The sequence below is a fragment of the Diadema antillarum genome, unplaced genomic scaffold, assembly GCF_040938485.1.
Source record: "Diadema antillarum isolate AM-2024a unplaced genomic scaffold, OU_Dant_1.0 scf00000117, whole genome shotgun sequence".
Classification (NCBI taxonomy): domain Eukaryota; kingdom Metazoa; phylum Echinodermata; class Echinoidea; order Diadematoida; family Diadematidae; genus Diadema; species Diadema antillarum.
The window spans coordinates 2,175,416-2,201,468 of record NW_027271006.1 but is presented as its reverse complement, the minus strand read 5'-3'; the positions used below and the strand labels follow the sequence as shown (position 1 = coordinate 2,201,468).

The 26,053-nt window shown below is 40.3% G+C and overlaps 1 protein-coding gene across 1 annotated transcript; it reads left to right on the top strand.

Moving 5' to 3' along the window:
• The first annotated feature begins 1,635 nt into the window (after positions 1 to 1,635).
• On the top strand, positions 1,636 to 22,051 carry LOC139719973 (mitochondrial mRNA pseudouridine synthase RPUSD3-like). Its single transcript, XM_071631351.1, has 8 exons — positions 1,636 to 1,960; positions 5,722 to 5,872; positions 8,085 to 8,192; positions 8,867 to 8,901; positions 10,383 to 10,432; positions 12,486 to 12,618; positions 18,105 to 18,245; positions 21,780 to 22,051. Exons 1-8 carry the CDS (start codon positions 1,636 to 1,638, stop codon positions 22,049 to 22,051), a joined length of 1,215 nt encoding a protein of 404 aa, XP_071487452.1.
• Positions 22,052 to 26,053: the final 4,002 nt, after the last annotated feature.

The window sequence follows — 26,053 nt, the reverse complement described above, 5'->3', positions numbered from 1 at the left end:
GAGTTTGAGTTGAGTTTGCATTAATTAGTATTTCGGTCCTTAATAATCGTTCATTAAAATCCGTATTTTTGTGCATCATTCTGTTCTACATTTTCTGAATTTTGAAAGCAAAATAAAATGTCTGTTTGGTCGAAAAAATATTAATTCGATGATATTTCTATAAAATGGTTTTCCGAGTTTTTGCTGACTGTTGAGATGAGATGCTTGAAGTAGCAAGTACTGAAGTAAACATGACGTTAGTGATTCTTCGATAGGGATATGGATTGACTTGATCGATATCTGTTTCGAGACCTTTTTTGGTATAGATCTTTTTTGGTATAGAGCTACCAGATAAAGGAAAAGCTCAGTTAGTTAACCATGTTATAATTTTGGTGAAGAAATTGCTTTTTTTAGGAAGGAAAAATAAGACACCCCCAACGGAATTTTTCATTAAAAGGTCTATAGAGCAGGATAGGTTAGAAGAAGACAAATTAGCAGTTATACGTAATACGTTGTCAATACATTTACAAAAGTGGGAAAACTGGAAAAAGAATTGAGAATTTGCTTTGCGTTTATTTAACAGAGTATGGTCTGCCGTACATCCACCAGGAAATGCCTTTTCCACGTGTTATAATGTAAGTCAGGACACACAGGTTTCAGTTGCTTTTGAGGTTTTGTTGTGATGGTTGTTTTGGAAGGGGGAGGGGGATGGGGTGGGGTAGTAAGAGGGAGAATGGACGGGGGTTTTGAGTAGTGGGGGGGGGGGGTGGCGAGGGGGGTTGTTTTGTTTTGTTTTTTAACAAAAAACTTCAATCAATGGATATTGATATTTTAGGTTGGATTGTATGAAAGCTGAAAAGAAATTATTGCTGGGGTAAGTGATTCAGTTAATAGAATTTATTATGTAATGAAAGAAAAAAATTGTTAAGAGATTGAGGAATTAATAATGTAAAACTAGAAAAGAAGAGATGTTTATATATGGATTGTGTATATTGATTGTGAAAAAAAAAATGTACCAGAGTGTATCAAAACATGCTAAATCAATGTTAAGTTTTGATATCAGTTTTGCATCCATTGATGAAAAGGACTATAAAATTGGTCCGGAGATTTCTGTATCAATTTATTTGTATATTATGTTTCCATTGATGAAGAATAAGATATTCTTAAAAAAAAAAGAAAAAAAAGAGACGACTAAGTGGCCCTGGAAGAGAAACAGGCCCCAGCTAGGTGCTGTAATTCACCCTAATTTTCACCGCTAACGTTTTGTATTAGTGTGCATTAATTAGTATTTTGCGTTAGTTTGCATTAATTAGTAGTTCGCATTGAGGTTACTGTACATTGAGTTTGCATTAGTTTGCATTAGTTTGCGTCAATAATTAGTAGGACCCCCACCACAGAACTCTTACACAAAAACCCCCACACTAAAGTCTTGAAGAAGGCTACAATTTCCAGCCCTGGCGCATGGCAGAAGTAACAAGCGCATGGATGGGCATGACGTGCCGAATACATACCAGTACAGTGTATACTATACTTTACTCGATTTTCGTTCTTCCATGGTCTCATATTCAGTATTAATTTTACGGTTCATAGTGGTGTAATGAAGAAAATTACGAGTTCTTAGAAAGATAACCTCATCGGCCACTTCGTAAACACATCATGAAACGATCAACACTATTATTATGTCGCGAGATTGAGAAGACGACTGCGGCGGCGTTACATCGTAGTGCAGCAGTGCCACCACGGCTGCTCCTCCCGTCGATGCCCCGAGAATGTCCTGTCAGTGTTCGCTCGTTTGCACGTCTCTGCTGCTACTGTAAACAGTCATGTCGAAAATCATCGTTGGACTACTTGGAAGTGTTACATACAACATCGTCACAAAATGTCAGAAGATACCATCGACATCTACGACAGCACTTATCAGTCCTTGAAGATGAACGCAGTGTTGTCGACTTCATAAAAAAGAACATTGTGTACAAGAAAGGTCAGTTACATTTCTTTTGAGTCCTGCTCGATATGAACCCAAGACATGCAGAAGATTTTACCTAACGGTTACACTTTAGACTTTCCATCATCCTTCATCCATTTAGGTTATTTAACGAGATATTTTGGGATGATGGATGTGAGTGTGTACTAAAGGAAAAGAGACAATTTAATTATTGTATTATGAACAGGATTTATAAGCAGATTCAGCTGGAGGTTGGTACATGTGATGCATAGGTCTATATTTATAGTCTAGACTAGATCTAGATCTATAAGTGAAAGTTCTCTTTCAAAAGTATTCTTATCACTATATCAGTCCATATAACACCTACTCTCTTGTTGTATGGGAACCCTTTAACTATACACAGCCCTGTCGCTGTACACAAGTGTCACAAGGAACCATTACAGTTCGGGAAACCCACTCACAAGGGGGGCCCCTCCTTATAAGTAACCCGTCCCCCTTATAAGTAACCCCGTCCCCCTTATAAGTAACCCCCGGGGCACCCCTTATAAGGAGTCTCCACGCTTTTTTGCAATGCAACGCGAAAATGAAAGGACTGCGGCAATTCGCTTGATTATGTCCATAAAGCTTCACAAGTTTCCTAGTTACTCACGAAATTTGAGCAAAATCGGTTTGAGGCATCATATCTAAAATCATGGATTTAAATGCGATGTCAAACGACCCATGCGAATGCTGAAATGCGAGCGATTACTGGCGTGAGTGTCGCCAGGCGCGGCGGCGCGGCAATGCTTGAGTGCAGACGTGGCGACTGAGTACGTACTCAGTCGCCACGTCTGCACTCAAGCATTGCCGCGCCGCCGCGCCTGGCGACACTCACGCCAGTAATCGCTCGCATTTCAGCATTCGCATGGGTCGTTTGACATCGCATTTAAATCCATGATTTTAGATATGATGCCTCAAACCGATTTTGCTCAAATTTCGTGAGTAACTAGGAAACTTGTGAAGCTTTATGGACATAATCAAGCGAATTGCCGCAGTCCTTTCATTTTCGCGTTGCATTGCAAAAAAGCGTGGAGACTCCTTATAAGGGGTGCCCCGGGGGTTACTTATAAGGGGGACGGGGTTACTTATAAGGGGGACGGGTTACTTATAAGGAGGGGCCCCCCTTGTGAGTGGGTTTCCCGAACTGATTAGGAATGATTAGCATTTGTGTGAGCCAACTTGCAAGACCTAGAATTGGTTTCCATGAACATTCAGTTTGCAAGGTATGCTGACTGTGTCTATCTTGCATTGTATCCCTTGCCTGAATGACAGACAAACCTGGCTACAAATACCACCACACAGAAACCAGTCTTGACATGCATCATGGATGTTCCATATAATACTAGAGACATGCCCAAATGTGACCATGCACCTCAAAACGAACATGAAGTCGCACACACTGATTTTGCGTGAGGACTGAAAATAAAGTGAAATGGGTCAACCTAGCCGAACTTGATTTTTTCATATTTTCTGAAAGAGCGGGTCTTCTTTTACATTATGCTAAAATTTGGGATCATTAAACGGGCAGGAAAGTGTGTTTTTTTAGCAGTTTATCTCGAACATTTTTGGTAGAATAGTGTGATTAGGTGTGTCTTTAGAATCCCTTTTTCATTTCTGAAAAACCTTGTCCACACTCTTCACTTTCAACTCTAATAACTTTTGAAAGGATAGTGCTACTGCTTTGAAAGTTGGCATTAATTATGGACAGAATGTGTTAATGGGGCAGGCTTAATTTGAATTTAATCTGATAATCCCTTCATTGTTGTTACTCTGGTGGTTTACTTTCTGTTTTTTGTCCCATTCATCGCATAGCCAGCACGGTTTGGTAAAGATTAAGTGCTTGAATAGACACTGTACTTCAGAGCCTCTTTTCTCAGTTCACACTTTTCCTGAGTTTGCGCTTTCTTTCCAATATTTAGATAGGTTAGGAGAGTCCATTTGATTTGAGTCATATACATCATTTTAAAGCTTAAAGTCTGTTCTTTCAGAATATGGTCTCAACTAAAAATTCATGTCTGGCAACTTTTTGTTTGTTTTGAGGTGCAGGGTCACAAAATAGGCAAGCACTTCTAGAGCTGTTTAAATACATTTATGTACATGTTGGTGTTTTGGGCAGATAAGGTAAGTTTACATGACAGATGGTCGCACTTCAGGGGGGCGTTTCATCAACGAGTTCGTCGGAGGTTTTCACCGACAAATTTGCTATCAGCCAATCAGACGCAAGGATTTACACTGACAACTGTTAAAAGCTAATGAAATCCTTGCGTCTGATTGGCTGATAGCAAATTTGTCGGTGAAAACTCCGACGAACTCGTTGATGAAATGCCCCTCAGAAAGCTACAATTTGAATAGCCCGACGATATGCCATGCGGAGCTATTTATACAGAGACTGGGCTGTGTATAGTTATGATTTGAGCAACATTCAGCCAGTAACCCTCTTTTTGTGACACCAATGACATCAAATAAAGTGTACTATTACTGGTCACCAATAGCATGGACTAGATTTTATTAGCTCACCTGAGCCGAAGGCTCAAGTGAGCTATTGCGATCGCTCTTCGTCCGGCGTCCGTCGTGCGTCATGCGTCGTCCGTCCGTCCGTCGTGCGTCGTCCGTCGTGCGTAAACTTTTTACATTTTCATCTTCTTCTTGAGAACCCCACGACCGATTTTCACCAAACTTGGCAGGTAGCATCCTTAGGGGGATAGGATCTCAATTTGTTCAAATGGGCACCATGGCCCACCTGGGGGGCCCCAGGGGGGCCCAAACACCCTAAAATTAAGGAATCTTTAAAAATCTTCTTCTCTAGAACCAGAAGTGATAGAGCTTACTTAATACTATGAGTTAGTACATTTATGACTGTAGTTTCAAGTTTGTTCATGAGGGAATCAGGGGTGCCCCCCTTGGGACCCAGGGGAGGGAGATGGGGAGGGGTCCTAATGGGGCCTAAATTGTACATTTTCATCTTCACTTTGATATCCCCATGTCTGATTTTTACCAAACTTGGTAGGTAGCATCCCTAGGGGGATAGGATCTCAATTTGTTCAAATGGGCACCATGGCCCACCTGGAGGGCCCCCAGGGGGACCCAAACCCCCTAAAATTAAGGAATCTTTAAAAATCTTCTAGAACTAGAAGTGATAGGGCTTAGATAACACTGTTAGTACATTGATGACTGTAGTTTCAAGTTTATTCATGGGATTGGCGGAAGCAGGGGTACCCCCCCCCCCTTGGGACCCAGGAGAGGGGATGGAGAGAAGTCCTACCACTTTGTACACTGCAGTTGTAATGGGGCCTGAATTGTACATGTTCATCTTCTTCTTGAAAACCTCATGATGAATTTTGACCAAACTTAGCAGGTAGCATTCCTAGGGGGATAGAATCTCAATTCCTTCAAATGGGCACCATGTCCCTCTTGGGGGCCCCTAGGGGGCCCACCTCCCACCCCCCCCCCCCCCCCCCCCTCCCACATTAAGGAATATTTCAAATCTTCTACTCTAGAACCAGAAATGATAAAGCATAGTTAATACCATGAGTTTGTACATTGATGACTTTAGTTCCAAGTTTGTTCATCGCAGATCCAGAGCTGCTTGCCCCCCCCCCCCCACACCCTGGAGTTGAGGGGGGGGGGTGGGGTCCATATGCAGACCTAAGTTTCCAATGTTCTCTGGTAAGAGTGTTCAAGAATGCATGGAAGGGGAAATTGCGATACTCAGGTGAGCGCGTGACCCGCGGGTCTCTTGTTTTGCTCAACATCCACAGATGGCATCATAGCTCTCAATAAGCCACCAGGTCTACCGGTTGCCGGGAAGAAGGGCGGGGAAGATGACCCAGCACAGGTCCCTAGCATCTCCAGCCTGATGCCTCATATAGTAGACCTCTTGGACTCCCCTGCAGCTGAGATAGCAGTAGTGTAGAGAAGTAAGGAACATTTCCTCATTTTTTCTTAATTTATCAAAGTTGAAACTCTCTGTGGCATGAATTGGGATACATATTCGCTTCAGGTGGGCCATAAGGGTGTACCTTCAGGAAAATGTGGGAATATAGACATGTTTTATAGTTGATTTGCATTCAAAGAGTAAAATGGAAGTCACTGCATAGCCTCATTATTGAATGACTGGCATAAGACTCGTATGTAATTACTTGGAATATTGTCAGCCTCACTTCAATAAAGGATGAAATTTTCACCATGATCTTGCTTAAGGTGTATTAAGGGATTAACCTTCTTGTGCAGCAACATAGATAGAAGTGAACTGCATGAAATTAAAAATGAGTGAGTTGAACTTAATGTACCGGTACAGAGAAGAGTGTTACACAAGAGACATCATGTCGTGATACCTATTGGATATCATGTTTCACAAATTGAAAGCAGCTGGTATCCAATTATTCATAAACTTTCACAACTTTGTTTCATTTTGTGACCAACTTTTTTCCACACAATATTCTTTTTAGATAATTGTCCTTTGCCTCCCTTGCCCCAACCTGCAAATGTGCTCTTTCTTAGTCTAAAATTCTGACCTCATGGTGCTGTGAATGATGGAGGGGAAAAAAATTATTATCATGTTCTGTAGACCAGAACAATGTCTTTGGTAATCTTTGTGGTGAGTGGATGGTGGTCATCAAGGATTTGTCACATTAACTTCCTTATTTACAAGTCCACCTTCATATACATGTGGATTGAGTGAATGCAGCAATATTTAGTAAAACACACCAGTGAACGTTTTGGGAAAATCGGACAATCCGTTCAAAAGTTTTGAATTTTTAAAGTATCAGGACAGTCACTGCTGGATGAAAAGACTACCACAGTTTATGATGTCATATGTGTACAACGATATAAAGAAAATAAAAAGAGAATGTCACAAAACTGCACTTTTTGAATAAAGTGCACATTTCTTCGACTTGTTACTGACATATGTTAAGGGTAATATTATTCTCCCTGCCTTCTGAAAGAGAGAAGTCAAGTGTTCATATGTTATGCGAGAAAAGTGAAAATATGTTGAATTTTCTTTATTCTTTCTTTATATCGTTGTACACATGTCACCCCTATAGTAGTTTTCTCATCCAGACTTGACTGAGCAGAAACTTCCAAAATCAATAACTTATGAAAGGATTGTCCTATTTTCCTCAAACTCTCAGTGATATGTTCTACTAATATCGCTGCATTCACTCAACCCACATGTCTATGAAGGTGAACTTGTCCTTTAACTGTAATGCATATTACTGTATACGCCGTTATTTTCGTGAGGGTTTTATTTTTGCGAATTTCGCGAGCTTCGGGCTGATCGCGAAATTAAAGACACGCGAAAATATTACCCCGTCATACCTTATGTGCAAATTGATGACAAAATGCATCCAACGCTGGCTGGACCAGAACGCGGCTGTTACATCGGCCAGTATGTACACATACTACATAGAAGTACGTACGCTATGGTGCGACCGATTGTGGAAGTGCAGTACGATGCTACATGTGCATTAAAATCTCCGTGCTACGTTACCCTACGTGAACGAACACCGGCTCGACGTGGTTGGGTACATGGGTAAGGCCTAGGGATGCATGTAGCCCGACCAGAAAATATCGGCTAGCGCGATACTTGTGTACAGCGACAGGGCCGTGTATATAGGATGCATGTAAAACTTTCGCTAGCGCTTGCACAGCTCTGAAACTTTGTCGTTTATTTCTGCGTTGCAACATTTGGTAGGTACACAACTGTTCTAGCTGAGTACTTGTGAATGCCGTAATTGTTTCATTTTATAAATCTTCTACTGTGTCTTTCCTATTTTCATGTTTGGGAGTCACAATGCAAATGGAAAAACATTACGAGTACGTTGGCAAGTGTTTGAACATGTTTCTCGGGCTTGGCAGTAGACCCTACTATCAATCGTGAATTTAACAACACGCGAAAATGCCACTGATACCATGATTCGCGAAAATATCTGTACGCGAAAATATTGACGTATACAGTAACTTGATGGGAATTGATGCTTACTCTGTGAGGAACCATTCCCAACATGGTATAGGCAGGTGAACACAGCTTGCCGTCAATCTTATACCACCACCTATATGTACCATATGACTATTCATAGTGATGCCTCAAACAATGCCTCTACTTTGATTCAAATATCAGAGAGATGTCGGGCTTGGTCTTGCTGGGTGAGGACAGAATTACTGCGCAGGAAATATCAGCCAAATTTCAGGAAGCAAGGAGAAAAAGAGTGTTCCTGAGGACATACAAGTAAGCACCCAATTTTCCTGATTTGTGGAAGTACATGGTAGATATTTAAAAAAACAACAACAACAGGGCAGTATATCCAATTGTGATTGTCTGTAGATCCATGCAGTCTGCTCACACACATCGTCATATACATGTATCTCTAATTTCTCTCCTTCTCTTACAATGTCTGTCTCCTTTTCCCTCTCTCTATCCCTTTCTCATATTCTCCCTCTATTGCCCTTTGTTTCTGTCTTGCAAGTACCTTTCTTTCACCCTTCCAAACACTGTCCAGCAATAAACAAATCTGCAGGCTGGCAACAGTTTCCTTCGCATAATACAGAAAACATGTATTGCCCCTCTTCACTTTCATTAAAAAAAAAAAGAAATCAAATACTGTGATCTCACTTGACTGACAGAGTACCCCAAGTGCCCTGGCTCCCAATAATATGGCAGTCTGATCTACTACGGATCATTTTACTCACTTATGGTCATATCTTTCTGACTCTGCCTAAAGTACATGTTGGTATAATGTCAGTGAGTTGAAATGTGCTACCCTGACCTCAGAAAGAGCAAGTTTGAGCCTGTTGTTTCAAGGTTCAGGAGAGGCTTTAAAAAGTTTTGTAAATCACATAGCTACGGTTTCAAGTGATCAATTACTTACTCTCTGTCCTTGTTTCTCTTTGTCTGAATGGCAGGTCAATAGTCTGTGGTGTGCCTGAACCCAAGGAAGGTAATACTACTTTTAGTTCAATTCTTTCTAGTTACTAGCAGAAAGAATGATACTATACCAGGGTAGTGATCGAGTGCTTGAAGCGATGAATATGTGACCCTGCATCACAATACCAAAACTAGAAAAGCACTCTGAGAGCGCAGACCTGCATCAAGCATGCAGCTCATTTCCACCACTGACCTAGTTCTTCCATAAAGATATCAGTGATTTCCACCCATACGTACATATACTTCATGCTGAAAGTGTTCATAATAGTGTGCTGAAATTCTCCCGATTTCCCAATATAGAAGCCTTTGTTACGTCATAAACCCTCAGCTGCACAGCGTGCCTCACCCTAGCAGAAACTAGAGCGCGCACTTAAGTGGCGCGCATGCAAACCTCAAATACGCGCAGCCTGAACTCCCAAGTTCATTGACCCTACCTACCAAAATATCAAAAATCCTTCATAAATTCCCCAAAAATTCAGGGATTACTACAAATGGAGTTTCCTAACCTATCTAAAATCATGAAAAGAAAGTACACATTCTGGAAAAGTGTTTGCTGAGAAAAGAGGCTGTGAAATTTAGGGTCTATTTAAGGGCTTAATCCTCACCACCCTGTGCTCCACCCAATGAATGGGACAAAGAACAGGATGTGAAACTCCTTAGCAACCACAATGAAGGGATTATCAGAATAAGCTGAAATTGTGTACACTCTATCAGCACATGCTATTCATTACTGATACTATACTTTCAAAGAATTAGAGTTGAAAGTGAAGAGTGTGTAGAGGGTTTTTAAGAATGAAAGGGGCCATTAGAGCATGTGTAATCACACTACTCTACAATAATGTGCTGTAAAAAAAAACTTCTCAGTCATTTTATGATCCCAAACTGAAGAATTATGTAGAAGAATTGCTCTCTCAGAAAATATGAAAAACTAAAGATTTACAAGGTTCACCCATTTCACCTATTTTGAGTCGTCATGTAGAATTTGGGTTGTGTGACATTTTGTTGGTTTTGGGATCCATGGTCACATATATCACATATATCACATCAGTCGGCTATGTACCTCAAGGGTATATTGGGGTTCTTGTAGTCATTCCCGTTGAGGATGGTTTGATTTTGCTACAACACGCAATTCCCATAGACACCTGCCTGAGTATACTTGGGACTCATCCTCAACAGGTTAAGTGGAGACTTTGCATAAATGAATGAAAGGTTATGATATCAAGGAGCATTCAAAGGAAATGACATTGTATGAAAGGATGATGAGATCATACAATATTTTGCCTTCAGTTGGTACATGCCAACTATAACCCTCTCTATAGTTGGATTCTTGTTGTAAACCAAATGTTCTCATAGTCTTAATTGATGATTTTCCCCTCTGTTTTATAGTTGCTGACTAACTTTAATTTCTTCTTTGCATTTTCTAAAGTTTCTTTAGCCACATGCCCTCAGCTGTCTTTTCTGACATATTGTTTTCTTCTTCGTTACACATTGCAGGAGTGTTGAAGATGTACCTAGGTGATGACGTCATCCATGGCAAGCGAATGGTATGTCTCGCATCTAAGGCAGCTCATGTTGTGGTAATCTGTCAAACCATTATTAGTTCCCCTTTCAAATCATAGGACAGAGTCTATAAACTGTCGCTGAATAGTTGTCACTGAATTGCACCGTGTCCCATTCCCCAACAAATTTCAGCCTCAAGTGGCATTGATATTGAAATGGCAAACAGGTGTATGTCACATTTATGTTCACACTCTCTAATTGGTCAGCAGGATTCTTGAAAGAATATCTTATACGCTTGCGTACAGTAATCACTTCTTTGATTTTTGAATGATAATATATTTAAAGAAAAATATGACAATTGTTTATTAACTATGGTCATAAATGGATGTAACAAAACATGAGGGGTCATATCTTGTTGTCCCCGCCGGACGAGTTCGAGCAGGGGACTATGAAACGGGCTCCGTACGTGTGTGTGTCCGTGTGTCTGTCCGTCCGTCCGTCCGTCCGTCCGTCCGTGCGTCCGTGCGTCCGTGTGTGCGTCCGTGTGTGATCAAAATCTTCAATTTGCTACTTCTCTGTCATTTATGAGCCAATTTTGATTCTGTTTGCTTTATATGATAGCACTACATAGGAGCTTTGAAACTTCTACACAGAATTTCAGTTGTGACCTTTGACCTTGACCTTTGACCTATATTGTACATTTTGCTACAAAATGCTACTCCTTCGCCATTTCTAACCCGATTTCGATTCCGTTTGCTTTATGTGATGGCACTAGGTGAGGGCTTCAAAACTTCTACACAGAATTTTGACCTTTGACTTCTTTGACCTTTGACCTTGATTTTTGACCTATATTGTACATTTTGCTACAAAATGCTACTCCTTCGCCATTTCTAACCTGATTTCGATTCCGTTTGCTTTATGTGATGGCACTAGGTGAGGGCTTCAAAACTTGTACACAGAATTTTGACCTTTGACTTCTTTGACCTTTGACCTTGATTTTTGACCCATATTGTACATTGGCTACACAATGCTACTCCTTCGCCATTTCTAACCCGATTTCAATTCCGTTTGCTTTATGTGATTGCACTAGGTGAGGGCTTCAAAACTTGTACACAGAATTTTGACCTTTGACTTCTTTGACCTTTGACCTTGATTTTGGACCCATATTGTACACAGGCTACAAAATGCTACTCCTTCGCCATTTCTAACCCGATTTCGATTCCGTTTGCTTTATGTGATTGCACTAGGTGAGGGCTTCAAAACTTCTACACAGAATTTTGACCTTTGACTTCTTTGACCTTTGACCTTGATTTTTGACCTATATTGTACATTGGCTACAAAATGCTACTCCTTCGCCATTTCTAACCCGATTTCGATTCCGTTTGCTTTATGTGATGGCACTAGGTGAGGGCTTCAAAACTTGTACACAGAATTTTGACCTTTGACCTTGATTTTTGACCTATATTGTACATTTTGCTACAAAATGCTACTTCCGGCGGGGACATATATTACGCACCGCGTAATTTCTACTTTTCCTTGTTTAGACTCTGCCACATACATGCTCATAATGTAACACTCACAAGTTTACCTTTAATACATAGGATATTTATTTTGGATAAAACATGATGAAATTATAGCAACGAATCTCAGCACAAGCAGGATAAAAACCACAAATATTTGGTAATCTATTCATCAAAATGAAACAATCTTGAAAACTGTTATGATAAAATGACCGTCAACCCTTCTTGACACACTTTGACAGCCGACAGAAGAAAAAAAGCACTTTGTACTGAATGAAATTTTGAGTGAACTGTTGTGGAATCATTCCAATTGAATGAATTTTTGACCATGTGATTTAGATTAAATTCCATGTTCTTTCACAACCGTTTCAAGGTTTCACTCTTTGTAAAATATGGTGCTGAATTGCAAACTTGTATTAAGATATATGGTGTTTCCCAGTAGTTAAGAAGTTTCCATGTTGAAAATAGAATTCAGAAGTAGGAAAAGATGTCTGGAGTGCTTATTCCTCTTATCTAAATTCTGTTCTAGCTTTTGTGAGAAGGGTTGTTCTTTATTTGACCTTTGACCTTGATGCAGACGGTTGTCCATCATGACCCGTCACAAAAGAAGATCAATCAGGGGTTAGTTTGGTCAGCCGAGACTAACTACAAAGTGGTCAGCGAGAACCGGGAACTTGGCTGTGCTCTCCTTGAACTCCAACCCTTGAGAGGTGAGTCACCTAAGTCTATTGCATGCCATGCACTTTATTTGACCTTTGACCCATATGCAGACAGTTGTCCATCACGACCCATCACTGGAGCAGATCAAACATGCACACCATATAATGAGAACATGCACTTGGAGCATTTCTTTTCACAGCAAAGTGTCACTGTATCTCAGTTAGATCACTGGTTTTGTGTCAGGAGCAAGTTTCACAATTAATGTCATGGCCCGAACAATGTTCTAGGTAAGACAAGTAACAATTCAAATTAATTGGATAGTTTTGCTGCTGGTGAACTTTCCTTTTGTCATTAATTTCTTTCTTTATTATTTTCAATTTGACGTCTTTGTAGTTCTTGTTATCATGCTGGTTGGTCTTGCAGACATCATGCAGGAATGTTTGATTTGATACTGTCAGTTACTCTAAATACTCATTCCTCTCCCCTTCCATTTTTTGTTTTTGTTTTTGTTTTTGTTTTTGTTTTTGTTTTTGTTTTTGTTTTTTTTTGTTTTTGTTTTTTTTTTTTTTTTTGCTTTTTTTTGGGGGGGGGGGGGAATCTGTTTCCCACCATTGCTTGTCAACATTTGTTCTGGAGTCAGCCTACATTGTCACAATTGACAGTCGTCTGGGTGGTCTGACTGGGGCTGCATGTCTTTGTAGTCAGTGGGTTCAGGTCATCACTTACGGGATGATGTCTGCAATGTATACCACCATCCGTAAGGCTGATCCCCAAACACCTCCCTTGCAGGTTGGCAGACAGTATCTGGTAGCAGCGTTTTCTCTTGCTATCTTATGACTGGAAATAAAGTGTGACGTTTGACATTTATAATGGATTTTACCTGGGAGTTTTAACTGCAATGCCTTTTACATGACAGCTTCGTTCAGGAGCTCCTGGTAGCCCCCAGGTAATTACCAGGGAAGGTTTGAGGGTAAAATTTCCAAACAATCAATCTGCACGGGATTTCACCTGTGAAACATTTTATGCCACAAGATCTCCTGAAGTCATGCAGGTGCACCTGGGTGAAATTTGCTATTTAAAAAAAACAAATTGATTTAAGCATGAAAGCTTTTAGAGGCTGGTTTGCTAATGTATTCAGATTTACTGATATTTTTCTTTAGCGACCAAATTACAAGCTATTCCTTCCACCTGTAAATTTCAGTACTAGAAATGCACTATGCATGCACTGTTTGTTGCTACGTTGGGTAAGCCTTTGAGATGAGGGTACTGGTTGTCACAAAATGCCTTCATCATGAAATTATGCATAAAGTATGAATATGGTAGTAAATTGCCAATAAGTTCATAAGGATGGTTGATGAATGTAACTAAACATCAGTTGCTGGTTAGCCGTCATATGAGAAAGATGACAGCCTGTTGTCGAAACTGTCATAGGTAAACACAGCAGTTAGGTGTGTTTAACCCTTTGAACCCCGCATTATTTGAGATGGTCGTGACCCTCACCCTGCATTATTTGTACACATTGAGCATATTTTGCTAAATGACTGAATACATTGGTAATACATACAAAAAATACAACAAAAACAAATAACCACAGGTCTGTGAAGTGTGGTTATGATTACTCCAATTTTATTTGAGCTGCAATAATAGCTCAGTATGACAATAATAGTAGGGCAGATATGTAACAAAATTTGGTCGAGATGCTCACATCCGGCGGAAAGTATGACATTTTGCATATAGGGGTATTTGGGGGCGCTGATTTCAAAACTTGCTGGATCCAAGAGATCTGACCGTGGGGTCGGCCGCCATTTTGAATTCCAATATGGCCGCCATCACAAAACGAATTTAAAGATCCCTATCTTCAGTTCTGAATGACTTGTGGCACCAAAATTTGGTACACATGAGCGTTTTGACATATTGAATTTGATGACAGATTGATTTGAAGTGTCTGACAAACATCGAATGGCCGCCATGTTGAATTCCAATATGGCCGCCTCGACGAAATATTCAAAATCCGTATCGCGATTTGTAAGTGGTGAGTGACGCTGAAATTAGGTGTAAACAAGTATATTAACATACTGAGTTAAAATATTAACTAATGTGATGTGTCTGACAAACGCAATGCCTGCTATATTGAATTCCAATGTGGCTACGAAGACAAACACCACAACTAACATTCACGAGCATGTCAAAAAGTGCAGCAAAAAGGAAGCATAATGCACCTTTCACTGACGTCACAATGTAAATACAGCAGCGTGCACTCAATCAGTTACAAACGCGCGCTCAATCAGGTAGCCTAATTTACAAACCCGAGATAGAGATTTTCAACACTCCAACAAGGCAACTATGCATAAAAATTCAAATTGGCTGCCTTGCAGCTTGTCAGACATATCAAATAAGTCTGTTATTGAAGTCATCATATCACCATGCTATTATGTATCAAATTCCAATGGCTCACGTCATTCAGAACTGAAGATAGGGATCTTTGACGGCGGCCATATTGGAATTCAAAATGGCGGCCGACCCCGTGGCCAGATCATTTGGATCCGGCAATTTTTGAAATCAGCGCCCCAAAATACCCCTATATGCAAAATTTCATACTTTCCGCCGGATGTGAGCATCTTTTTCACATATCTGCCCCACTATAATGATTATAATCATAATGATAATCAACAATAGTAATGTTAGCTATAAAAACAACAATAGTAATGTTAGCTATAAAAACAATTACCTCACTCCCTGACTGTGCCGCGCCCCCTTGACTTCGACGATCACCAACATGATCACCTCCAGCTCCAGCTCTAACGGCATCCCAGCTGCTATTTCCCCCGCTGGTACCCGGCTGAGATTGTACATCACCATGTGCAGCATCTAGCTCATCATCTGTGTCTGTTTCATCTTCAAAATCACTGCTTTGACTATAATATGACTTGTCAATAGCTTCCTCATAATCACCAGATGATTCACCTAAGATTATCGCACGAGCCTCCTCTGCAGAATAGCATCTTTTTGCCATTTTTATATCTCAAAACTTGCAAATCCAAGCCGTAATCAACGAAAGTATAGACCGAAGAATCTCTCCACATCGTTGTAGTGAGATGGCGTCATATTTAGGGGGTCACCTGACAGTTAAAACTCAAGTTATCAAAGTCACATGATTTCTGGCCGGTATATCGGCCTTTAGGGTATTTGCATCTTCCGCGCGCGGCCGGTTTTCCGGCCTTTCGGGTTCAAAGGGTTAAAGAACTCTATATTTATTGTGGTAAATTGCTCTATTGGCTGTGGACTTGTTGTCTGCGAATTTGCTGTTTCTACTTCATTTTATGAGCTCATCTATAGACCAGTTCGCAGTTGGTGATGGTTCAAATAACACTACATATAAAGCTAGATATCGCCCATTTGCATGATCCAACTTGCTTTTTTGTTGACAGGCTCCCTTGAAAGTTCATAAATATTCTTTCACTGTAATATGTAGAAACCATTCAGGTGCTGTCCATGACATTGATCATTGCACCAACTAGGTGTCTAATGTTGTTTTTCTCAAATGGCATTTTTGATAATCTCCTCATGCACAGAATATAACTTTGAACTTCCTTATTGTTCCACTGTGTTACCCCTCTCTTTCAAAACACCCTTGGCATTCCTTGAACTTGGTATCCGTTGTCTGAATCATCTACCTCCTTAACAGCTACTATAATGTCTCTGTCTCTGATGATATAGCAGGATGCTTACAACTCCTGGGCCCCATTTCATAAAAGATGTTAGGATGGCAACTCTTTGCTGGAATGGCAACTTCCATTATAAAATGGGTTCAAGAATGTAGCCAATAGGAAGCGCTGAAATGAGTCATGTGTGCTTTGGTTATTCTAGTCCCATCGCACTGTGTGTTAAATCCACCGTGGTTAAATCCTATTGCCGATCGTCTGTGCGCGCGGCGGCTCCTTTGAATTGCAATTACATGAATTGCATGCATACGCGCTGTCAATCCTGTAAACAACTTCTAGTTCGGGCTGCCGGCCGGCCGGCCTTTCTTCCCTTGTGCATAACGTGTGGCGTACGTATACTCTTTATACGTACACTTTGTACAGTACAGTAGACCAAGCGTTGTGGGACCGGACGCGTACATGGAGTCACTTTGAAGGGCAAATCCAACGATTTAGCAGGTTAATTCTCACGCCGTTTTCAGAGTATGTTGTCTAGTAGACCTATATGAGGAGTCTATATCAAGTCTTTAAGGTAAAGGGTGCATATTCTATGTAAAATAAGTAAGTTTTCATGCGGAAACTTAAATTACCATGACAGTTGCCATTCTAGCAAGAGTTGCTATTGTATATAACATTTTTATGAAATGGGGCCCAGGTTTCTGGCATTGCCAAAGCATGATTTCAACTGCACAGATAATAGGTGTCATGAAAGTGACAATATGGAGATTGAATAGTGGAGAAGTTCTCAGGCAATTACAAACATTTACACTTGCAATCCATTTCTGTGGAAAGACCACTTACACCGGAATCTGCTGTGGGACTGAAGGCAGCAATGGCTTCTCGTTTTATTGTCAACTTGGAAGATGGGAAGAAATGGCAATTGCAGTAGATGAAACAATATATATATGATCATTTGTCAATATCATAATCAATTATGTCATAACTGAGTGTGCTTTGGTACACTGTGGAATGATGATGGCATTAGATACAAAATGTCCCTACACAGAGCAGCTATTTCAACACATAGCAGGATTACCTTGTGTGAAATGGTCTGGGTAGAGAGATACTTCTTTCATACGAGAGATGCGTGTCAAACTGTAAGAATCGTGCCTAGAAAGGTTATAGAAAGGGCAACTTAGCAGCTGTAGTTAAAGAGAAAGCTTTGAAATTGTATACAAGCGTAAAGCAAATAGAAAATGTGATACTTTTCTTTTCTTGTTCTTTTTTTTTACTTGAAACTGTTGGATCACTCACAGATTTTGACTTCAAGGTATGGTCATGGTCGTAATGTCATAGGAGCCTCCATTCATTGCTGTCTTTTGAAAGGGAATATGAGGGTACTTTACACGCATGAAGAGTAACAGATACATTTTTGTTTTTTTAATGCGAGCAGTATGAAATTCAATATAATTTCCAAGGGCAAGTAAAAGATGCACACAGGCAAAACCTTGGCATGTTTCCAGAAAAGGGGAATGTCGAGAGTAAAAGAGTACCACAGGAAGTGGGACATAAATGTATAAATATCACTCATTCCACCAACTATAAATAGTCATTTATATTTTTAGTGTGTTTGCCACATCATATGTGACAATTCTACCTCTCTTTGGATTTTCTCTGTGGGCATGTGCACTAGTGTATGTGTGTGTGGGGATGAGTGTGTATGAGTGTGTTCAAATTTTTAAGTTTAATAACATGGGATACATGAAGGACATAAAAGTGCCGTAAACTTCCTATGCCCCTGCCATGTACGTGAGTATACAACCTGATGCAACATGGCTTTAAATTACTTACTCTCTTCTGTCTGTGTGTATGTATGTGTTTTGTGCGATTCTCAGTGCGTAGGCACCAGCTGCAGGTTCAACTGGCTGCCAAGTTGTGTCCAGTTTTGGGTGACCACACCTACTCCCACCAGGTTCAGACGATTCTCGGCGAACCCATGCTGATTGACCCCAGGCAGATCCCGGCCCCCTCCTCTGGTCAGGTATGCCACCTTTTTCGTCATGTTACTGGTAATGTGCAATGTAAGCCCCCCCCCCCCCCCCCAAAAAAAAAAAACACAAACAAACAAACAAACAAACAAACAAACAAACAAATAAACAAATAAACAAAAACAAAAACAAACAAACAAACAAACACACAAATAAAACAAAACCAAACAAACAACAACAACAATAGCAACTAGAACCGGAATTTGTCAACACTGACAAATTAGGTGATCCGATCTCTTCGAAAATCAATGATTTGAGTCCTGATCCAAATATTCATGACCATACAGGTTTCATCTGTGTTGACGGGACATTGGCCATGTGATGTTTGGATTCTCATTTAGAAAAGGGAGTGAGACCTACCATCTTTGGTACCGAATTCCGTATACACTAACGGAAATACAGAATGAAGTATATTTGACCTTTGACCTCACTTTGCACACCCAAGATGGCATCTAAGCAAAAAGTGATGATTTTATGAAATGATTCTTGTAACATGGTCTTTGCGTGTGCAAAATATGGGAAAGATAGGACATGTATTCACCAAGATACAGGATGAAACATTTATGACCTTTGACACTAATTTACATACCCAAGATGGTGTCCGATCAAGTAGTTGTTATTTTATGAAATAATGTACGTGACATGTACTAAACATGTGCAAAATATGGGATTGATAGCCATTGTTGTTGTTCATCTATTGCACAGAAAGTAGTAGAAAGAAAGAAAAATAAAGAAAAAATTATGTTATTTTATAGAAATTTGAAGGAGAAGCATAAAAAAATCAGGAAAAGATAAAGTAAGGAAAGGGAGATTAAGATTAACTAAAGAAAAAGAAGAAAAAAAGTGTTTAAAAAAATTTTAATAAAAATATTTGCAGGGGTGAGCCTCGAACCAGGGACCTTAGGATTACGAGTCGGATGCGCTACGCAATGACCCATTTCATTCTCCATAGGCCCTGTGTATTAAGCAAAATGACGCTGCATCGAAGCCTCGTGCCATTTTCAACCAAGTTTTTCGACGTGATGCCGACATCGTATGAAAAAATGGAGGGCACATTTACGATAGCCCAAAGTCTCAGCTACAACATATTAAAATCTGGGAGAAATTCACCGAAGCATGAGTGAGCTAGTGCTCGAAAAAGAGAGTCATGTCAATTTTCACTGCCAGAAAAACTGCTCTCCCATAGAGATAACACGTAAACTGGTCAAATTTGACAAGGATACTTTCAATCCATTTTTACGAGGTGATGCCGTCATCCAATCAAAATGTTGTAATAATATTAATGAAAGATCATTTAATAAGCTACATTATACTGAAATCTGGGTGTAAATTGGCAAAGGATAAGTGAGATACGCTCGAGTGAACTTGAAATTTGATGACGTCATTTTGAAAGTTTACTTTTTTTACTTTATTAAGAAATTTGATATCTTTTAATCATTTTGCCAGCATTGCCAACCCATGAAATAACATGTCCAACTCATCAGCTTTCAGAATATGTAAAGAAAATGGGGGGTTACCGTCCATCCTGACGAGTAAAATCGGATTTAAAATTGGCGTTTTTTTGGCATTGTTGCACTGTATATCGCCATTGACGCGCGCGCGGAATTTCAACTTTGACGGGCCCGTATGACGTCATATTGAGTCGGATTGACTTTGAAACTTGGTAGAAATATTCCTTGACATTTTAGGCATCCGATAAGTGTAAAAAAACGGGACATTTCTATTGCATATGAGCTGAGTGTGCGAATATGTGCGCGCGCGTACGCGTCTGTCCAATTTTTTCAATTTTTGAAAAAATGCTCCAAATGGTCTGAAACGTGTGCAAAAAAAATTTGAGCTCGATTTGAGCATACAAATATTTCAACGCGCGCGTACGCGCACGTTTTAAGAGAAAATATGAAATTTGAGAATATGAGTAAAATGTGCATAATTTGAAATGTATGTGACATGAATTTCATTGCAAAATTCTATTCCATTAATGAGATATGAATGAAAATGTGTTTTCATATAATGACGTCATAGTGACGTCACGGTCGACTGATCACTATGATTTTACTTGATCTGTCGTCTTTGGGACATGATACATATATGGTATAAGTTTGACATTGAAACTCAATGCACTTTCTGAGCTAACCGCTGCACAAATTTTGCCCAGAAATAAAGAAGAATAAAAAGATGAAGAACAAAGAATCAGTACAGATACAGAAGGTGATCCGAGAGGATACTCGGATCACCTAACAACACTTGAAAGAATATAAAAGCTACAATGATTTCATGCAGAACCTTATCTGCTCCCCTGGCTCTTTGGAAAGTGGCCTAACCCCAGCAGTCTAGAAACTAGGCACCTCAGTTTGACAGAGTAGGCACTGCACCTTGCAGTGTTAAGATATTCAGAGTAATGAATGGTGGGTAACTGAGAAAGGAGCTAGGGAAACGCCAGGGCTGCGTTTGTATTTTGAGCTATGCATCGTCCAGGGCTGAGAAAAGCTACTGGGAAAATGGCTTTTGATTTTTGTTCTTCTCTTGTGTTCAATTACAAGTCTGTAAATTGATTCTGCCATTCTCTCATCAGTGTTACATAGTTTTATTTTTAGACATAATACCCAGGTAGATGAATATCTGAAAGCATACATAATAGGTAGGAGAGGTGAGGTTTTATGTGTGGTGTACCTGTTTGCAAGGGTCTTTTTCTTCCCTGCAGAATGGTTAATGTACACTGAGTGCAGTCTTAATATTCTGTATACTTTTCAAAGCTATCTTTACCCCATGCATTAATAATTTTCTACGAAGAACTTTGATAGTTTTTTTTGATGGTCCAATGAGATGAAATAAAATTTTAGGGAACATTGACAGAGTATTCACCTCAGACAGTGAACAGACAAGTTTAAATAGAATAGATATTTTGTGAATCTTGAAATTAATGGAAACTATAAAAGAAGGCTAGCTATCAATGGGAGTATAGAGAAACCTGTAGCACACATCCCCAGAACTGCAAAATCTCCCTGATATTGCAGGATTAGGCTCCCTGAGTATTATTGTGTCTCTTTCATGTCCTGACAAGAAAAAGTAAAAGCCTCCATGGCCCAAATTCACAAAGGTGGTACAAATGAAACCATGGTTTAAACCATGGACAAAAACCATGGAGCACCAAATGTCACATGGAATATTTCGTTACAATATCAGTCATTTCGTCGATGAAATGATTATTTTGTAACAAAATGACAACATTTTGTAACTAAATGACAACATTTTGTAACTAAATGAACATTTCGTCCACGAAATGATAATTTCGTTAACAAAACGGTCATTTTGTCGACGAAATGACCAATTTTGTAACGAAACATTCCTTGCGACGCTTGGCGCTCCATGGTTTTTGTCCAAGGTGTAAACCATGGTTTCATTTGTACCACCTTTGTGAATTCAGGCCCATGAGTTTAGAATCAATTTTGCCTACAAAGTGAGGTGCATGCAACGCACACGTCTCCCCTTTAATATTGTTCTGTGGAATCTCCCTGATTGTAGTATGTCAACCAATGTTGGTAGCCCTGCGTCACTCTTATCTCCCCCACCCTTCTGGTCAGGTGCTGCCCCATCCAGTGAAGAGGGCCCTATCACTGACCCACAGTCAGGCCTCCTGTCTTCCCCTCTTCATCCACCTCCACCACGCCCTCATCCCCGGATGGCGAGGGCGGGGCGACATCGCCGTGGTAGCACCCCTCCCTTCCCACTTCAGCAGAGCTCTCCAGGAACTGCAACTCCACAACACAGAGCCAAGGAGGATTGCGGGTAGATGACGAGGTCGTCAAATGGTCCGTCGCAAGGAGCTCTCTCTCTCTCTCATTATAAACCTTGTTAACAGTGCCTTCCAGGAATCACCCTCCCCATATGCACACAGGGAGAGTGATGGCATTGGATTACACACATAAAAGCTGTCATTATTATAATGAGTGAGTGTGTGCTACAGTGATAGTGAACCCACCAGGAAGTATTTATCTCATGTTTGTTGATTTTATTGTAACCTATATGTATGCCACTAGCTGCCCTTCTCAGATTACTGTAAAACGAGAAATTTTTCGCGTGCATTTTAATTTCGCGAATTTCGCGAGCGCCAAAAATCGCGAAATTAAAATGCACGCGAAAGTTTTTGTCTAAACTACATGCATTGAACACCAGTGGCAATTCGCGAAAATTTCATGCCACGAAAAGGGCTGTCAGCTCCAATTTGCGAAAATTTCATGCCTGCGAATATATCATGTTTTACAGTATGTTCATACTTTATCCAGCTACTTTTGATGCCATGCATATTTTTTAATGAACACACAGACATACAACCCCATCCCAACAAAATGACAAACAAATATTTAATGAACTAAGAAATAGTACAAGGAAAACCTGAACCCGTACCTTACGGAAATCTGGTATACCAGGTTCCCGAAATGTAGACAAGAGTACCTGATTTTGTGGCCAAAATTCACGTGTATTTGTGTTTTTCTTCCAAGAAAAATGGCTTTGCGAGAAAGATTAGATTTTCAATATCATCTTTCTTTCTGCATGAAAACTGTGTGTATCACAGCATTTATTGCCTCTTTTCCGATGTACAGTGTAATATGCGCTTTATTGTGCTATGAAACTCATATAAAGATGTGCATAGTGATCAAGGCTGAGATTTTCATGTTCCCTAACCCCATTCTGGCACCTCTTGTGTAAAACAAAAAGTTTGTGAGCCCATCAGCGCACGCTCCTTTTCCTGCCTCGCACCCGATCAATATTTTGTATTGTTCAGTGGCACATGTAGTTGACCGTGGAAAGGGGATACAATGTACATGTACTGCTTGACTGCTTTTGCACAGTCACGTGGATTACCAGCCTGTCCGTTCTTTGTCAACATGCTAAAAGAATATCGTTTTGGGGCATTGGAGGCTCTCGGAGAGGAACGGGTTAAACAATTTATGTGAGTGTTGCTGACAACATTTATCTGACTAGACATTGTGGAGCAAAGGATGGAATAATGATGTTAGCTTGCCTTTGCCGTATGAGATGGTGGTGGTGGTTAATAAGATGAGGGCGAAGCAAGGGCAGTTATCATGACAAGGCACAGGAGCTCAATTTAAAATACTAGAAAAATAGCTGGAGTCTGCATAAATTGAGGGACACGTACCATACCATCCCTAGGAGATTGCCATTCAAACTACCAAATTTGCTCTTGTAATAAATGTTTACATATTTTAAGGATGTAACTTAACCCTAACTAGGCCGGGGGGGGGGGGGGGGGGGGGGGGGGGCCTCCGAGGGCCCCCCCCCCTCGACGTTCCGCGCGATGTATCGCAATCGCAAAAAGCTATCACCGCGATGTTTCATGACTTTTTTCTTTCAAGTCTCGCGCATCTTTTGACACCAAATTTGCGACGCCGGGCGCGCGGTTCTGAAGTTACGCATAAATATGTACATGCATGTCAGACCAAAAATTGCTCAAAAACGTGAATTCGTGTACAATTTCAATGCAAACTGTGCTTGCAGGCAAATTTCATAAAAGCATAATTATTTTGGTGTTTTATTGATTAAAATCAATGAATAACATATTTTCTTGTTTGGAGCGATGTCGCGAACAAATTTCACCGAAAAAAACAATGAAAAACATAAAGTCAAAAAACAAAGAAATACATAAGAAATTAAAAAAACAATAAAATACTTAAGAATTTTTTCTGATATCACAATTTTTTTTCATTACATTTGCTAAGGACACTAAAAAGAATATTTACACAAAAAATGTGCCTGTTTTGAGCTTTATTTTGTGATTTATACCAAATAGTCTGATTTCATGCATCATTATGCATAAATTAGCATAATTTAGCATAAATGATAATTTTTTGAAAAATTAACTTCATGGTATTCTAGATTACATCATAGGCAATGTGTGTGCCAATTTTCGTCGCGATTGCGCGGTCGACGGCCGAGATCTGGAGGGGGGGGGGGGGGCCTGGGAGGCTTTTAGAGAGGTTCTTTTTAATTGGGAGGAAACAAAAACAAGCAAATAGAGAAATAATGGAGATATGATGCTGATATGGTTGGATTAAAAATGGTCATGTATGCAGCCAAGAGAGTGATGAAGACATTAGAGGAGTACATGTATTTGAGATGAAAGTAGAAGGAAGCGGGAAACGTGGAAGACCAAAACAGAGACGGTCCAATACTGTAAAAGTGGAAGTTTTCGCACATTTTGCGCAACGAGAAACTAGCGTGAAAATAAAAGCACACGAATAATTTTGCTTGCCATATGTTCCATTAGTTGATGTCTTGATTCCGTGGAATCAAAAACTCTTCGTACCGGGCTTAGCGCAAAAATTTAATCGCGCGAAAATATTCACTTTTACAGTATTACAAATTGACTTTACGCTGTCTTAATCTAGACAGGAGAGCTGTAAATGACAGGAGCAGATTGCATGGTCTGATAAAACTTGGAATGGAATCAGGCAAAAACGCGCTACTTGAGCAGGACCACTTTGGGGAAAGGTGTGTAAAGGTGTGTGCATGGTAAGGTCAAATTGCAGATCAGATGAAATAGCTCTGGAAATTATGAAGTTTGTGAAAGCAAGCTTAAAGTTCCAAAGCAAACTTGTCAACAAATTATCTTTACCAAATGAATATGAGGTAAAGCGAAGATACCCAGATGACTATGTACACTCAGTGCAAAAATAAATTAAACACCTTTCCACTTTCAGATTTTCCATGTATGACTGTAATACAAACCAATAAATTACATATCAAATTAAAGCAAAAATTGCATACTGCTTTAGCCTACTAGGATAACATATTACTCAATTTCATGCATGAATGAACACATTTGGTTTTTCTCTGTTAAGGTGCAAAAGTAAATACTTTATATAAACAAGAGACCCGTGGGTCTAGCGCTCCCCTGAGTATCGCAAGTTCACCTTTCACACAGTCACTAATCTAAATTATTCACAGCTCTACCAAAATTTGACCAGGCATTCTCAAGTAGAAGATGAAAATGTACAACAAGGGCCCAAATTTTTAAGATTCCTTAATTTGGGGGGATTGGGGCCCACTGGGGCCCTCTAGGTGGGGCATGGTGCCCATTTTGATAAATTGAGATCCTGACCCCCTAGGGATGCTACCTGCCAAGTTTGACGAAAATCCATCATGAGGTTTTCAGGAAGAAGATGAAAATGTACAATTCAGGCCCCCATTTGAACCTTCCCAACCACCCCACACCCCTGCCCCCAAGAGGGGCACCCCTGGATCTCCTATGAACAAACTCGAAACTACAGTCATTAATGTACTCACTCATAGTATTATCTTAGCTCCATAACTTCGGATTCTAGATAAGATTTTTAAAGATTCCTTCATTTTGGGGGTTTGGGCCCCCCTGGGGGCCCCCTAGGTGGGGCATGGTGCCCATTTTAACAAATTGAGATCCTAATTCCTTAGGGATGCTACCTGCCAAGTTTGGTGAAAATGGGTCATGGGGTTCTAAAGTAGAAGATAAAAATGTACAATTTAGGCCCCATTAGGACCCCTCCTCACCCCCCTCCCCTGGGTCCCAAGGGGGGCACCCCTGATTCTGCCATGAACAAAATTGAAACTACAGTCATCAATGTACTAACTCATAGTATTAACTTAGCTCCATCACTTCTGGTTCTAGAGAAGAAGATTTTTAAAGATTCCTTAATTTGGGGGGGGGGGGGGGGGGGGGGGGGGTTTGGGCCCCCCTTGGGGCCCCCTGGGTGGGGCATGGTGCTGATTTTAACAAATTGAGTTCCTAACCCCCTAGGGAT